This window comes from Vicia villosa, linkage group LG5 (assembly GCF_029867415.1).
Source record: "Vicia villosa cultivar HV-30 ecotype Madison, WI linkage group LG5, Vvil1.0, whole genome shotgun sequence".
Classification (NCBI taxonomy): Eukaryota; Viridiplantae; Streptophyta; class Magnoliopsida; order Fabales; family Fabaceae; genus Vicia; species Vicia villosa.
The window spans coordinates 1,965,246-1,980,960 of NC_081184.1; the positions used below are offsets into that span (position 1 = coordinate 1,965,246).

Sequence of the window (15,715 nt, forward strand, 5' to 3'; positions counted from 1 at the left end):
ATTAACCTCGTTCAATTTTTTGGATATACATCTCCGAAGTTATCCTTTTTGTAAAAATAGGTGTGGTTTATTCGGAAATGTATATCCGAAAAGTTGCCTGATGACATGATAAGATTTCTGAGGTCCAAAGTAACCAATACTTGTATAAATAAGGTGTGTCTCAACCTTTATTTGCTACACAACACTCTAAAACCAAATAATGAATCCATATCCCAATCTTATATTTGTTTATTTCAAAAAGGCGAGATCCCTATCTCCGAACACACCCTTAAAAAATTTCAAACACACATCTCCGAATTTAATTTAATAAAAAATGAGATTTAGTGTGTCTGATGATATATCTCCGAAAGCAAAAAGTATTTTTGACATTTCGCCAAAAATCTTTGTATTTTTTTATATAATGCGACATTTTAAATCAATTATTTAAGAAATTTATAATGTGTTTCCCTATTTCCTTTTGTTTCATTAATCCATAATAATTTAAAAAAATTGAGACAATCATCAAGAAAGAAAAACATGTGAAAGAACAATCATGTGAGAATTGTTTTACAAATAAAAGGAGATTAGACAACACGCAAAGCAAGACAAAAAAAACACCTTTGATTTTCGTCAAAATATCTTCCTTGTCCTGTTTTCTCCCATTTTATATAACCAATAAAATAAAAACAAAAAAGAAATTTCAAACCCTAGAACGGGAGAGATTTCATACCCAAAAAATCTCTTCCTTCTATCTTCCCCCATTCTCTCCCTTCTCTCTCAACTCTCTTCCCAATCTTTCCCTCATTCAATTCAAATTTCCAATTCCCAATTCCCAATTCCCAATTTTCAATTTCCAAATCCCCAATTTTCAAGGTTCGAATCCATTCTCGTTTAAATTTCCTTTATTTTTCATCAATTTTCGATCTTTTCATATGCAATCGCATGTTCTTGACACTAATTGAATTGGGTATTCAACAGATCCGGTGAAATTTTCATCATTTTATGGTAAGAAGATTGTGATGCCGCTAGGTTTACCGCAAAGCGATTCCATTCAGATTCGCGAAGTGTGGAACGATAATCTTGAAGCAGAGTTCGCTTTAATCCGTGAAATCGTCGATGCTTATCCTTACATAGCTATGGACACGGAGTTTCCTGGAATTGTTCTTCGTCCGGTTGGTAGTTTCAAGAACAGTTACGATTTTCATTATCAAACCCTAAAAGACAATGTGGACATGCTCAAGCTTATTCAATTGGGGCTCACTTTCTCCGATGAGCACGGGAACCTACCGAGTTTCGGCGACGAGGATGACGATGATAGGTTGTTTTGTATCTGGCAATTCAATTTCAGAGAATTCAATGTGAACGAGGATATTTTCGCGAATGATTCGATAGAGCTTTTGAGACAGTGTGGGATTGATTTCGAGAAGAATAACGAGAGCGGTATTGATGCGCGGAGATTTGGTGAGCTTTTGATGTCATCTGGGATTGTTTTGAATGATAGTGTTCATTGGGTGACTTTTCACAGTGGGTATGATTTTGGTTATTTGTTGAAGTTATTGACTTGTCAGAATTTGCCTGATACACAAGTTGGGTTCTTTAATTTGATCAACATGTATTTCCCTACTGTGTATGATATCAAACATTTGATGAGATTTTGCAATAGTCTTCATGGAGGGTTGAACAAGCTTGCGGAGTTGTTGGAGGTTGAGAGAGTCGGGGTTTGCCATCAAGCGGGCTCGGATAGTTTGCTCACGTCGTGTACATTCATGAAATTGAAAGAGAATTTCTTTAGTGGATCTTTGGAGAGATATGCAGGGGTATTGTATGGGTTAGGTCTTGAGAATGGACAGAGTTATCATTAAGTTAATGAAAAAAAAAAGAAAAAAAAAGAGAAATTAGAAAAATAAAATCGCAAAAAAAGTCGGTAGATCTGTGTATTTGAGTCACTGTATATCTGGTGAAATACTCACTTCTATGTAAAATCAGGCATTTAAGTGTCTTTACTCATGAAAACCCTTCTTTGTTACTTATTCTTCTTATTCTATTTGCTTAGCTTTGTCTTAACTTATGAACAACCTTTGTCTTTAAATTTTTGAGGCCGATGAAATGCACGTTTGAAAATCTATTAAAGAAATCTCAAGTACAGTCGTTGTAGTACCTTTGAGATTTCTCTAATGGTTTTCCAAACACACAAGAATACAGTTTGATTTGAACTCAGTCAGTAAGTAAGAAGCATTTCATTAATTGTGTTTGTGTTAACTTTTGCCTTGACTGTGTGCATTTGTGTGGCAACACACCATGGTTCCAAACACACAGTAACTGTTGCGGAGGGGATATCATATTTTCTTCTTTTATGTGCTGTTATGTGATTTATCATCCAAAACTGATTCTAAATTGATTCAGTGTGAGAATGTGAATGCGCTTGAAACGTTCTCTCGAGATTTGTGGAAGTCACTGGTAATTTCTCAGCTTCACTATTCAACAACTATAACTGCTTTCATTTGTTCCATTCTCAGAGCAAAGTACCACATAGGGGTAGTTCCCAACAAAGAGGCCAGCCTTATTCTCAATATGAGGTATTTTTCCGTTCTTAATTGCATCCATGCTTCAACCTTCTGTGCTGTTACTAATACTAAAATGTATACATAATAATGGGGTCTAACTTTTTTTATTAGTAAAACCAATGTTTCTATTAAGTCTATTCCTTGTGTTGAAACTCGTAATCAGCATCTGAAATGGGGAAGGTTTGATATCTATTTTTCAATAGTTTTATTTTATTATAATTATTAGTTTTTCCAAGTGCAAATTTATTAACTACTGAACTTGAAGTGTAGATCAGTATAGAAAAAAGCTTCTGACTTTACTACAGATGCTAGTATTTCATGTGAATTATGTTTGACTATAGTTAGGCCTAACTTAATCCTACAAAGCCGACTTACAAAACCTGCTTGGAAGGTGAGAGTTGTCCAAACGTTATAATCTCTACAAAAGGCTATATATCTCTAAACAATGTAAAGACTGAATCCACCCCTTCACACCCAACACAAGGAAGGTGTTTTGTGTTGGAGCCTTCAATGAAGACAACTTAAATGCCGCAATCAAGCGGCTAGAGGCAGACGACAATGAAGACTGAATTTTCCAACCCTAATGAGATTTGTATGTTTTCAAGCTCTTGCATTTTATTTTTTTTTGGGTATTTTCTGTCAAATTTGCATAAGATGAATCATGGTCTCATTTCATTTCTAGAAGGAAACAAATTTCAAAAACATAAATCTCCATTTGATGACTAACATCATGACCAACAACAATTATCAAGAACAGAGTCATTTTCAGACAACTTTGCAAGGAGTTCTTTTTTTGTGCAGACTGCAGCTTATTGGTGGCACTAATTACAGTTTTCAGTCTTACAAGCTGGTATTGCATAAGAGCACATAAAAAATTATCTTTAGTTTATCAGCCATATTTATTATGCTATTGGATTTAGAATTTGTATAACAATATTTATTTATTTTATTTCATGTAGGTTTTCTCTATTGTAAGTAATTATATCCAAGGCTCTGTCTGACACTTCTCCCACTAAATTCGAACATTGAGTTGCTATCTTGTGGAAGTCTAGAGTCCGTTATGCTAGACCGAACACATGTCTGACACTTCTCCCACTAAATTCGAACATTGAGTTGCTATCTTGTGGAAGTCTAGAGTCCGTTATGCTAGACCGAACACAACACTTTTGGTCTAATTTTAAGCTTTTATAAGCCTATTTTCCGTTTAATGGAACTCTAAATATGGTTGGTTTTCAGGCGAAGAAGCAATCATTGCAAAGGATAGTGCCAGTATTATATATTGTTGGTTTTCAGGCGATGAAGCAATCACTGCAAAGGAGAATGCCAGCAATCATTGCAAAGGAGAATGCCAGTAACCATTATCCTACAAACAACACCAGAACATTAATGTAATATTGCTCCTTGGTGAGGATGAACAACAAACAACAAACAACCTACAACCATCCGCAGATGCGAAATTGTAGTCTTGATCTTCACTCATTTTTATTGTTAGGTTTCTATGTGATTGACCAGATTCTAAAGATGTATGTATGTGTGTACTTGAGTCAAACATTAATTTGGAATTTAGAAATTGCAAGAAAATTAGTTCATCAGCATAGAAATTGCAAGAAAATTAGTTCATCAGCAGCATGATGCAGGTTTAAAGATGGAGAAGGTTCTTGCAGTCAATTGAGTTGAAGATAGGTTGAATGGTTTAGATTTCAGAAAACATGGTTTGGTTCATGATCCTGCTATTGTAGTATGATTCCCTTAGTTGTAAGTGTAATAAGAGTATAGTGGAGCCATGAGCAAATGCTCCAGGGAATTTGTACCGCAGTAGGATCAATCAAAGTAGGTGCTCCTCTGAATTGGGCACAATAGTCTTTGCATTGAAGAAATGCACATTATGCTATCTATTAATCAATTGGTCGTTACTGCTTTATAGGCACATGGAAAAGTAAATAAAATACTACTCGAAAGAATATATATTGACATTGAAACCTATTTTTATAAATGGGAATTACACTGAAAACAGTTTTGCTCAAAGCTATCCAAACTATTATTTTGCAAAATCCACTTTTCAACTGATGCGATAAAATATAAACCAATTTACTTTCAACTAATTTAAAAAAAAAAAAAAAATTTATAAAATCGGTTTGTTAATAAAAAAAAAGTTGGAAAAACACGTTCTCAATTTTCAGTCTACGAACTAGTCGCTCTCCCCAGTTGCTATAACTTACCTATCCAAACTTTCATCTTTAAAATTTTGATATTTTCACAATTGTCATGGATTTATGGTCTCAATTATTTTTTTCTCTTTAATTTATAAAAAACTAACAGTTTGCTCCTCATTTTGCATGAATAAATCCATTTGTAAGATTATAATCAGCAACCATTGACATAAAATAAAGAGTTAAACATTTGCAATAGCTAATAACAGTTTCATCATCGATAGTTTAGAGAGGAATATTAGAAATGGAATAATAAAAGTATAGGAATTCCAACACACAAGAGATTAAACAGCACACTGAAGTCTGAAGCCCCTGAAAGAAAATCCTACTTCCATCTTTCTCCAAAGTCTCCAAAGCTCAAGGCACAGCATAACATGGTGTACTTCTCCCCTGCAAAGCCTATTCAGATATCAGAATGTGCATTTGTGCAATTATACATGTAGCTATCCAAATATCAGAAACTTTTCCTTTCTGAATATGATACTAAAAGCTTGTGCATTCTATCAGTCATCGTTTTATTTGTATCTTCTGTTTTTCAAAATTATCCATGATAGACAGGAACTATTGAAAGGGTCAAGTTCTAACAAAACCAAATACCAGTTGATGCATTGATTGCATAACACAGGAGAACCATGTCAGGTGCAAGGAAAGCTTGAGTTTGTTTGACAGACTTAAATTATTTGACAAACTTGTAAAACTAGTTTGTAATCACTTTTGGTAAAGTTTTTAAAAGTATTTTAGATTAAATAATGTATATAAAAAATAGAACTTGTACAAAAAAATTACATGAACATATCTCTGTCTTTATATTTGTGGGTTAGTTCACCAACTAATTTAAACAGCCACTTGAATTTTAATCAACTAATTTTTCATTTATGAATTTTCAATTATAAACTACTAGCTATTGGTTATAACTTATAAACTACTTACACTATTGTCATACAGATACTACAGAATAGGGTGGGGATAACTTCACCTAAGTCGACACCCTTTACCCATTTATAGAAACTGATCAATTCATCAGTCATAAACAAATTGCAGGATAGATTAATGTATTGAATTACATTAGAGTACTCTACAAACATTATTAAATAATTTAAGAACTCATTCTAGATATTGAATGACATTCAATATAAACCTAAATTGATATCTTATTTAATTATTTAGTATTGCACCTAACAAGGGTCTACAGGTTGTTGCATGTGCCCATGGATGCAATTGGATTACTATTTCTCTTTTTCTTTCCAAATTACTATTTTAGTCGGTGAAGCTAGCAATGTAATACCAATGCAGTATTCATTAATTGGTCAAAGCAGTTCTGAACAAGAGCTCAACTGAAAGTCAGAAACATACCTTTTGCCTATTTTCTCTTGCGCTTGAGGTTCTTCATGTGTTCCACAATATAAGTAATAACTTCTTTCAATGTTGCCTTTCTGTTTTCCTTGAAGTTCCATAGCTCCCAAACAGTATACCCACCACTTGGATTGTATTCATTTACTTCTTTCAAGGCGGTTTCAACAGCTGAATATATCTCATCTCCCCATTCCTGTTTGAGATTTCTTAGTTTCTCATCTTCTTCATTTACAACTGCCTGTGTCAATCAATATAACAGGTATTACCATGTTAATTATTATACTATTTCTCTATTGAGGGATAGCTACAACTAAAACAAAGCATATCTGTACATACCACAAGAGTATCATTCTTGGTAATATTTTTAAAAGGATGCCAAGCCGTATTCTTCACATTCTCCTGCCACATAGAGCAAAGCTCAAGGCCCTTTATCCCAGCTTCTTCTGGATCAGAAAATCTTTTCTTGCAGGCATTCACAAAAACCTTCTGGTCAAGGTCTCCCATTCTCTTGGTCCCAATATTAGTTTTACCGGTCAGCATTTCATTTAACCCCTACAACAATAAAAATTAGAAGGAAAAAAAGAAGGGGGGAAACAACTTTAGTCTCTACAATATCTCAGTGCAGAACAACAAAATATCAAAATCCTATTTCCTCAGAAAGGTGAAGATAATCTTCATGCAGTTACTTTATAGCTTAGCATGAAAAAATCTATGCACCTTGTTAGTAGGTTATCTTTAAGACTACACACAGATAAAGGTTAAAGGATGCAACAAGTGTGAGTATCATTTCTTTTCATATAGAATTAAATAAAATTGAGAGAGTAAATGAGATCATACTTCTATTAATTCTTTACGAGCTTCCTGAAGTTCATCATTGCTGAGGCGCTCTTTGACCATGAGGGTTTGATTCATGGACTCCATAGCATCCAAACTCTCTATTTTCTCAGTCAATTCAGAATTCATTTCTTCCATTTTTTTCTTGATAGCTGCATCATCTTGATCTCCAAGATGTTTCATAACTTGCAGTTTCCCTTTTAACTCTTGAATTTCCATTTCCAACTTTTGTTTGGCATCTAGTTGCTTTTCCAATAGAAGGATCTTATTTAAGGCCTCTTCTTTTTCTCTCTGGTAGTTGGAAATCCACATCAGCAAAAAACATTCATAATGGACGATATAAGTGATAAACAACATAACTGCTGTGGTAGAGTTTTTTTTTTTCATAACGAAGAGGTTAAGAGAGAGAAAACCTTTTGCTCTTCAACAAGTCTGAAGACATTTTCATCAGCTATCTTCTGCTCCTTTGAAGCCGCCAAGAGTGAATCATTCCTTATGTCTTTCTAGAAGGACAAAGAAGTAATATTAGAAGGACAAAGAAGTAATATTAATTTTGAAAAAGCAAACACAAAGCTGATGATTTCAAAGTTTTAAGGCCTCTTAAGCATGTAAAGATTACAAAGTGGGATACCAAAGAGCAAATCTGGGTTTCTTATGGATTTCAAAAGATGCTTTTTTCAAATAAAAAATTCACACACAAATATTTCATATACTGTACGAAACTACAAATCTTCAAAACGAAATGTCAACATGAATGATGTAGTTAAAACTTAAAAAACTAAAATCATAAATATAAATTGCTAATTCCCACAATAATCAAAAGCTGTAATTTGGCATATAGACTTTGGTCTAATTAGCAGATAGTGGAAGGCTAATAAAAGTTGGGATTCACTTGAAGGGAATCAATAAGGTCAAAATAAAGCACTGTTATTCAAATCAAGGGCAACCAAGGACATTAGTAGGAGACTATAGACAAAGAAAGGTCAATTTTTTTAAAAGAACGATGGTATATAAAAGTATGAAATCATCCATAAAAAATATTTAAATTGGCCGTATACTGTAGACAAGGAGGAACACCTAGAAAAACCATAAGAGAAACTATTAAGAAAGATCCCGAGATTAACAAAATGGATGGAAATATGGTCTTGGATAGAACATTATGGTTGAATTTGATCCATGTAACAAATTTGAAATATAAAACATTTTTGTGGGCATATACTAATCAGTAATCATCAAAAAATGTAATATACATTACCTTCTTCTTGTCTTCTTCAAGTTTCTGCCTCTCTTGATCAGTTAGAACCTCACGTTTATTCAGATCTCTGTTCCAAGAGTCAAGCTTCCGCATTTTCTCATCCAATTCATTACTCAACTTTTCTTGTTCTTCCAAGATCCTTCGTACCTCCTCACGAGCTTTACGCTGCATACTCCTCGACTCTGACAAAAAAAAGAAGATATTTTTGTAGCATTAAAATCTATGCAAGTTTTTTTTCTTTCTATTATTCTGCTTCATAGATTGTACAATAGTAGTAAAACATATGCGGCCAAACTTGAAGCACATAGTCTTTATATAAATAAGGCAAAATCAGATTCAAAGAGAAATTACACAAACCTTCAACAAAAGCATTGTGAAGCTTATCTTTCTCCTCCAGCATTCTGCTTAAGGACATAGTCTTCTCATTATACTTATACTGCATTTTGTCAAGGGTTTCATTTGTAATATCAATTTCATTAGTCAGGTTTTCCACAATGCTGTTTCTGCTTTCATGTGCTTCATTTACAATTTCCGCAATTGTTCTCAGCCTTCTTTTGTTGCTAAGGTACTCCCCAATTGGCCCTCCACCATAAAAGTCATCTTCACGTGCAACCCATCCATAAATGTCTGAACTGGCCTGCAAGTCCATCGAATTCCAATCCTTTTTTCCATGATGTTTAGTTTCCAAGGTTTTTTCAAAATCACATGCATTCGTGAAACCATTCCAGTCATTGTTGAAGTCTATTACAGCCTGAGCATCACCATCCATCATGAATACATGAACATCCAGTGGTTTGTACTTGACAAGTTCCTTTAGCCAGTATCCAGAATCATGCAATTCGCTCTTTATGTTAACAATTATGCCTGTCCACGGCCAAACATAAAGTTCAGCTGGCTGGACAGGTTGAATGGCAGTTTGGGTCTCAGCTGGGCGAGGTACTTGTTCTGCTTCATTAACTAAGTCGGTCTGCAAATACTTTGCCAGAGCAAGGTGGTTCGCCTTTTGCATTGTGCTTCTGTTCGCTGAACCTTTACCTACTCCAGTTGCGTGCTGCAACAAGTCTTTATATTTGAATTCCTGCTTCTTTTTTCCAGAACAATATGGGCATCTAAGAGTGCCATTGAAATTCCGAACTTTGTACTTCCCAGCCTTTAACTGTTCGTAAGGTTTCTCAGAATATTCTTCAATCTCAGATTCACTGATATCTGACTCTTCTTCAGAGCTGTAGTCCATTGATGCTCTGCATACAATTACAAATGTCAGTTTTGACCTATAAAATTACAATTACAAATGTTCAGCCACATAGGTATTCAACTCAAAAGCACATATCCCCAAACTACATAACCCCTGACATAAAGCGAAAGTAAATATCATAAATAATATGCAAATCACTTCATCTAAATAAAAAAAATGTTACTGAATTCCTGCATTTTAAAATGTCTAGTTTCCACAATGCAACATCCATATATGCTATATTTCAAGCCACATTGGTATTCAACACAAACCAAATATCCCCAAACACATCACCTCTGACATAAAGCAAAAGTAAATATCATAAATAATATGCAAAACAAATGATCTAAATTCTAAACAAACAAAAAAATGTTACTGAATTCCTGCATTTAAAAATTACACCAAACCGGCTGATTTGTGACGCCGTTATAGCGGTTTATGGCAGAAAAATCCGCAATATTGGGCAATACTGTATTTAATATTGCGGCGATCCCAATAACCGCCATGTATATCCGTAGCGGTCATAGCGCCACCATTTGATAACACTGATTTCTACTAATATCAGTAACCATATTTGCAAAATCAAAATCACATATCCCAAACTACATAGCCCTTGACATAAAGGGAAAGTAGAAGTCATCATAAATAATATGCAAAACACATGATAAAAAAAACCAAAAAAATGTTACTGAATTCCTGCATTTTAAAATGTCAAGTTTCCAAATGCAACATTCATTTCCGCTATATTTCAAGTCCATGAAGTTCAACTTTCTCTCTTAAACCCTAATTTCTACGATTATCAGAAACCACATTTGCAAAATCAACATAATCGAACACAACAATGACCTAATTCAGCTTGAAAAAACCTAAAATCTCCAACTACGCATCTTCTACAACATGCATTTAAACAATCGAGCTAAAAAAAACGAAAACACTTCAAAAATGAAAACAATCACTATATTCAACAAAAAACACATCGATCTTCATGATTTTCGATGCATAAAAATCTCAGCAACAATGTAAGCTCAGAGATGAACAAAATCGAAAGAGAGAGAGAGATTTTCGCTTACGGTGATGAAGATTTCTTCACGGAGAGAAACGGTTACAGTGAGAAATGTGAAACGGTGAAAAGTGAAAATGGAGTATTGCATGACCTAATCCCTAGGAAGGTGTAGTAATAAATGGTTTTGGGAGCTATCCTCTGTGTCAGCGCTCCACGGTTTTAACTAGGGCCTATCTTTTTTATTGGTTGATGAGAAGATGGTACAATTGTAGGTCAATGATTGGTTAATGATGAGATGTAACGGTGTTAAACAGTGGACGCGACTGCATGGGATTATTTGTACTATTTGTGATGAATTGGAGAATTCTTACAAGTTTTGGAAATTGGGATGCTCGTTGGTAGGAAATTATTTAGTTAGTTTTAGTAGTTTTAGTATTTTTTTAAACTTATTTTTAGTATTTTTAAATTTATTTTTAGTATTTTTTATTTTCAGTTTTGCTTGGATTCAATTTTAATTTTGGTTCGATTTTTTATCCATCGATTCAATTATATAATTCTTTAAGCAACATGATTCTCTTTAATAATCAAATATAACAGAATATTCATTTCTAAGTTACACAAAATTTGATTCTATTTCTAATCCATTAAAATATAGTCTTTTGCTATATTACCAGCATTTTCACTACTATCTCAATCTAATATAGATGATAGTTTTTTTTGTTACTTTCGTTTTAAAACTCATTCATTTTATTCTTCAAAATTTATGTATTTGCTTATTAGAATTCAAATTATAACCAGATATGTTTTAGATTTATCATTTACTCTACGAAGTACACATTTACGGTGTTTAATTTCTAATTCAAGTTCTTCTTGCATCTAGAATGTGCATGTGTTTTAGAACACTGATGGCGATCAACATGAGTTTTTAACAATGATTTAACTTTATTTTATGTTTATCTATTGTTGTGTTGTAATTGAAAGTTATTAATTTTAAATATATTTTGTCACATGCTTCGTGGCAAGCTTCCATGTTCTAGGAGAGTTTCGCTCAGGTGATACCACGTTAGGTAGGGGCCCTATAGTCGTCCTTGGTTGGGATTATCACAAATATAATACTACATTAGTCAAAATACTTATAAGTTGCAAAAATTTAATCTTATGATTAAAGGGAGAGTATTCTATTATATGGTAAATGAGGTATCATCCTGCGACATTAAGTTTTCAAATGAGTTATTGAGGTGGGCATAGAAAAAATAGAGAAAATAGAAAATATATCATCCTTCATCTACAAAAGATGCAAGCACTTTGAACAAGTAATAAATGTCATACTTTTTAGCAAATACACAATTTTATATTATTATATATGTAGTTGTTTGAAGTAAACACATAAATTTTAATCCAAACTTTATATAGAGTTTAGTTGTTTGAAGTAAGCCAAAACACCAACAAAAGGAGCATTGATATATGTAGTTGGCTCTGATTGAGAAATATTATAACGTGAATCTTGAAAAGAATCATCATCTGCGGGTCCTCCAACAAATGCACCTGTTAGTACATTGATATTTGGTGCTTGTGATTGAAAATATTTGTCCCCATCACGACATCCTATATGCTTAGGATACAAATCAATTGATGGATTTACTGAACCACGGTGGTGTATCTTCTGAGGATATTTTTCTCCATATCCTACCATATATGACATTCCTAGTGGGTTGTTTCCTAGTACATAGTCCACCTAAAAAAAAGAATTTAAGAAATATTTTTTAAAATATATGCACATATTCATTAGCAATTAAAAATGTAACCAATTGAGTGATACTTACTTGGGTTTTTGCAAGACTAACGAGATCACATGCTTTGACAACAACATTACCACAATTGATTATTTTATTGTTAGCTTCCATGTAACTTGCATAAATAATTAATAGAAAAGAATATGATCCTACATGTTGCATATTACTTTGTCCAGGTATGAATAGAAGCCCGCCTAATCAACAACCAAGAATCAATTTATATAATTTAAACATATATTTTTACATTAGCTATGAATAAAACTTATATAATAACAACTAAAATATTTGAATATGATTAAGGTGGCAAAACGGGTCTGGCCCGTTGGACATGCCTATTTTGCATGCACTTTTTTGCATGGTGGGCCAAGGCCTCTAATTCACCCGTCCTGTTTTTTACGAGCTCGGAGAATAACATTTTTTTTTGTATTTTTAGGCTTAAAAAGTGTAATGCTCGTGGGCCTGCCTCGCTTCGTCCTCCCTTTTTGTGGAACAAGTCAAGATTTTAGGCACACATCCTCAACTATGTCCGTCCTATTTTTTGCGAGGTTTTGTAGGTCAAGCCTTAACATGACGAACATGCTCATTTACCACCCTTAAATATGACCGTCTCTATTTCTTAACACTGAAGTGTGAATGGATATGGGGATTTGTTGTCTCTTACCTTTAGAATATGTGACTGTTTTGTTTGGTGAATCAGGCAACAAATTGCATATAAATTTGTCTGCATTAGGGATGAAAGGATTCTGATTTGATGGATCTTTCATCATCCACTGCCAAAATTTGAATAATAAAATCAGACTTGACAAATGTCAAATAAATAATTGATTCTTAGATGCATCAAATGGTTTATATTTTTTGCATGTAAAAGAGTGTTTGTTTAGTTACACTTGTAATAAAAAGTGATACTAACCTGAGAAACAAGTACATTAATGCCAGCATCCTTGGAATCCCATCCAAAGTCATTTATGGATCTTATGGATTGCATATTTGATTTTACAAAGTTCCAATACCTTCGATCATTAGAAGCCTTATACAACCACGCTGCCCCCCAAACCAACTCGTCCTGAATTTGATTGCAAACAAAATAGTATTTATCAAGCTACAAGCATGAGAACTACACAATAATTTTTTAAAACTTAGATAGATGATCAACTTCGTCACTAGCTTAACGATAAATTAGATGAATAATTGTTTAGACTGCATGGCTCTTAAAATATAATGATATATTTTATATTTCAAAATTAAAATAAATAAATAATTAAGTTTTAATCTTATATATTTAATAGCGACTAGTGAGTAAAATGGTTTTTACCGATATAACCGGCTTAACACCAATTTGATTACATAAATGGTTCAATAACATGATAACAATGATAGATTTGGTTTTCGGTTTAACCATCAAACATGATAGAATGATATGGATTTTAAGACTATGCTACAACATCATTTTTTTGTTGGAATCTAATTTGTATTATTGATTCACTTTATAATATTTTTCTACACAAAAATGAAGAATTATAAGATCATGAAAATCATACCATGTAGCCATTAATATCACAGTAGAAGGGACATGCTCCATCACATATGGAATCATTATAAGATCCACGATAATTATTTGCAAAATTAAACACCTAAATTTTATACAGGGATATATTAATTAGTAACATGGTATTTAAAAAATAATATAAAAAAAATGAATACCTAATGCGAGGTAAGATACATAAAAACAAATATACTTTTATATGATGATTTAAATTTTTTTGGCCGACTCTTTTCATATTTAATTCTTTTTAATAAGTTTGTCTAAATTATTTCTTTTTACCTAAATTAAGTATATGAATAAAAAAATTTTGTAAGATTAAAATATTTCTCTAAATTATTAGAAAACAAATTCAAATTAAGTAAATATATAATACCAATTTAGCCTTGTCGAGAAGAACTCTAGAGTATAGATAGTTAGTTTTGCTCAATGCAATAGAAGAAGCCGCAAGGGCGGCCGCAATCTCGGCTGAAACCTCTGAACCAGGCCTATCTCGAGAGACAAAATATGTTTGTCTAGAAGTGTCCATGTCTTCTGGTCTTTCCCAACAACCATGGTCGCTATTGGGATCTCCAACTTGTGCTACAATAATATTTGGGAATTTTGTTGCTTTTAGAAAATAATCAGTTCCCCAACGAATTGCTTCTATTGCATGTTGCAAATCGGGACCCATCAAATCTCCAAATTCTATAACACTCCAAGCTAGTATTGTTGTTGTAAATGCCATCGGGAAATGAAACTTTACATTATCACCAGCATCATAGTATCCACCAGTCATATCCATCTGATTTTGAAATGCAAAGTTTCACAAATGAATACAAAAGTCAATGTGACAATTGAAGTTACACACAAAATTAATATTTAAATAATAAATTTTTATTATATCTTTAATAAATAAGATCCAATTTATAAAATAAAAAATTACGTGAATCATCATAATTTTGCTGACTACTCAAATGGATGAAATCATGAAAATGAATGCATATGAATAAAATACAGTACTCACATATTTAAAATACCTAAATATCGACATATATAATTTACTTACATCAATATCATATCCATCACTAAGACCAGAGTCTTTTCTCCATTTCATACGTTGAGAAGGTGGCAATGGTCCTGACCTTTGACCTTCAAAAAACAAAATACTTTTTGTTAATGCATCGCTGTAGTTAACTGAAAATGAGTTTACCATTGTAGCAATCATCATTATCATTAACACAAACAAATTTGACATTTCTGCTATGTCTCCTCTCATATTTTATGTATTTTCTTATTCAATTTCAATTTTAAGATATGATATTTGAGCATTCACCGATCAAGAATATATATATATATATATATATATATATATATATATATATATATATATATATATATATATATATATATATATAAATAACTTTTTTTAATAATAAATTTTATGTTTTTTTTAAATTTGTTGATTTATAACAACTTGTTTACATTATATATAAATTTAATTATATATAAATTTAAATAAATTTTGCCGCTGAGAATTCAAAACTAGACAAATAATTAACACTAATTCCACTCTATAATTTTTTTTTATTAAATTAATTATTAATTTAACACAAATATTCATTATTACAAATTAAAATAAAGTAAAACATTACATTACTTTTAAAAAAGATTTAATTTTTCTAATTTACAATAAAATGTTTCTAATTATTTGTAATTAATATATTACAATCATTTTTTATTTTTTAAAAAGTGATATTAAATTTTAAATTAAATTAATTGAATAATGATAAAAAGTTATCTTGTAAATAAATTGTATTTTAAATGATATTTATAATGTAAAGTCAAAAATTTAGTATAATATAGTAATACAATTTTTTTTTTATATTTATTTGATAAGTTTGGTAGGTATTTTTTTAACATAAAATATTACTTTTTTTTAAATTAAATAAGACTTTTTAGAAATTCTTA

General features: G+C 32.1%; 3 protein-coding genes across 4 annotated transcripts; 1 reads left to right on the forward strand and 2 right to left on the reverse strand.

Moving 5' to 3' along the window:
- Nucleotides 1-614: 614 nt before the first annotated feature.
- On the forward strand, nt 615-2,005 carry LOC131601123 (probable CCR4-associated factor 1 homolog 7). Its single transcript, XM_058872870.1, has 2 exons — nt 615-852; nt 958-2,005. The coding sequence occupies exon 2, from the start codon at nt 999-1,001 to the stop codon at nt 1,839-1,841; it is 843 nt and encodes a 280-aa protein (XP_058728853.1). The 5' UTR covers nt 615-852; nt 958-998; the 3' UTR covers nt 1,842-2,005.
- A 2,868-nt stretch (nt 2,006-4,873) lies between these two features.
- LOC131601121 (factor of DNA methylation 1-like) lies at nt 4,874-10,658 on the reverse strand. 2 transcript variants are annotated; one of them, XM_058872868.1, is made up of 8 exons: nt 10,500-10,658; nt 8,553-9,436; nt 8,196-8,377; nt 7,354-7,443; nt 6,944-7,231; nt 6,443-6,658; nt 6,107-6,344; nt 4,874-5,143 (listed from the first exon to the last, which is right to left on the reverse strand). In XM_058872868.1, exons 2-7 carry the CDS (start codon nt 9,427-9,429, stop codon nt 6,114-6,116), a joined length of 1,884 nt encoding a protein of 627 aa, XP_058728851.1. In that variant the 5' UTR covers nt 9,430-9,436; nt 10,500-10,658; the 3' UTR covers nt 4,874-5,143; nt 6,107-6,113. The 2 variants fall into 2 exon arrangements, with proteins under 2 accessions (XP_058728851.1, XP_058728850.1); XM_058872867.1 differs by having other exon boundaries at nt 4,874-5,152.
- A 1,145-nt stretch (nt 10,659-11,803) lies between these two features.
- Nucleotides 11,804-15,038, reverse strand: LOC131601122 (endoglucanase 8-like). The gene is made up of 7 exons (XM_058872869.1): nt 14,814-15,038; nt 14,142-14,549; nt 13,764-13,856; nt 13,136-13,288; nt 12,887-12,995; nt 12,256-12,419; nt 11,804-12,167 (listed from the first exon to the last, which is right to left on the reverse strand). Exons 1-7 carry the CDS (start codon nt 15,021-15,023, stop codon nt 11,838-11,840), a joined length of 1,467 nt encoding a protein of 488 aa, XP_058728852.1. The 5' UTR covers nt 15,024-15,038; the 3' UTR covers nt 11,804-11,837.
- Nucleotides 15,039-15,715: the final 677 nt, after the last annotated feature.

Excerpts from the sequence above, each read along its gene's own strand:
- LOC131601123 (XM_058872870.1), top strand. The coding sequence starts at position 999 with ATGCCGCTAGGTTTACCGCAAAGCGATTCCATTCAGATTCGCGAAGTG.
- LOC131601121 (XM_058872868.1), bottom strand. The coding sequence starts at position 9,429 with ATGGACTACAGCTCTGAAGAAGAGTCAGATATCAGTGAATCTGAGATT. Across the intron at positions 8,378-8,552 it reads TCACAATGCTTTTGTTGAAG|AGTCGAGGAGTATGCAGCGT; the intron begins GTTTGTGTAATT and ends TTTTTTTGTCAG. Across the intron at positions 7,444-8,195 it reads TTGAAGAAGACAAGAAGAAG|AAAGACATAAGGAATGATTC; the intron begins GTAATGTATATT and ends TTGTCCTTCTAG.
- LOC131601122 (XM_058872869.1), bottom strand. The coding sequence starts at position 15,023 with ATGAGAGGAGACATAGCAGAAATGTCAAATTTGTTTGTGTTAATGATA. Across the intron at positions 14,550-14,813 it reads GTGATGGATATGATATTGAT|ATGGATATGACTGGTGGATA; the intron begins GTAAGTAAATTA and ends TTTCAAAATCAG. Across the intron at positions 13,857-14,141 it reads TTCTCGACAAGGCTAAATTG|GTGTTTAATTTTGCAAATAA; the intron begins GTATTATATATT and ends TATAAAATTTAG.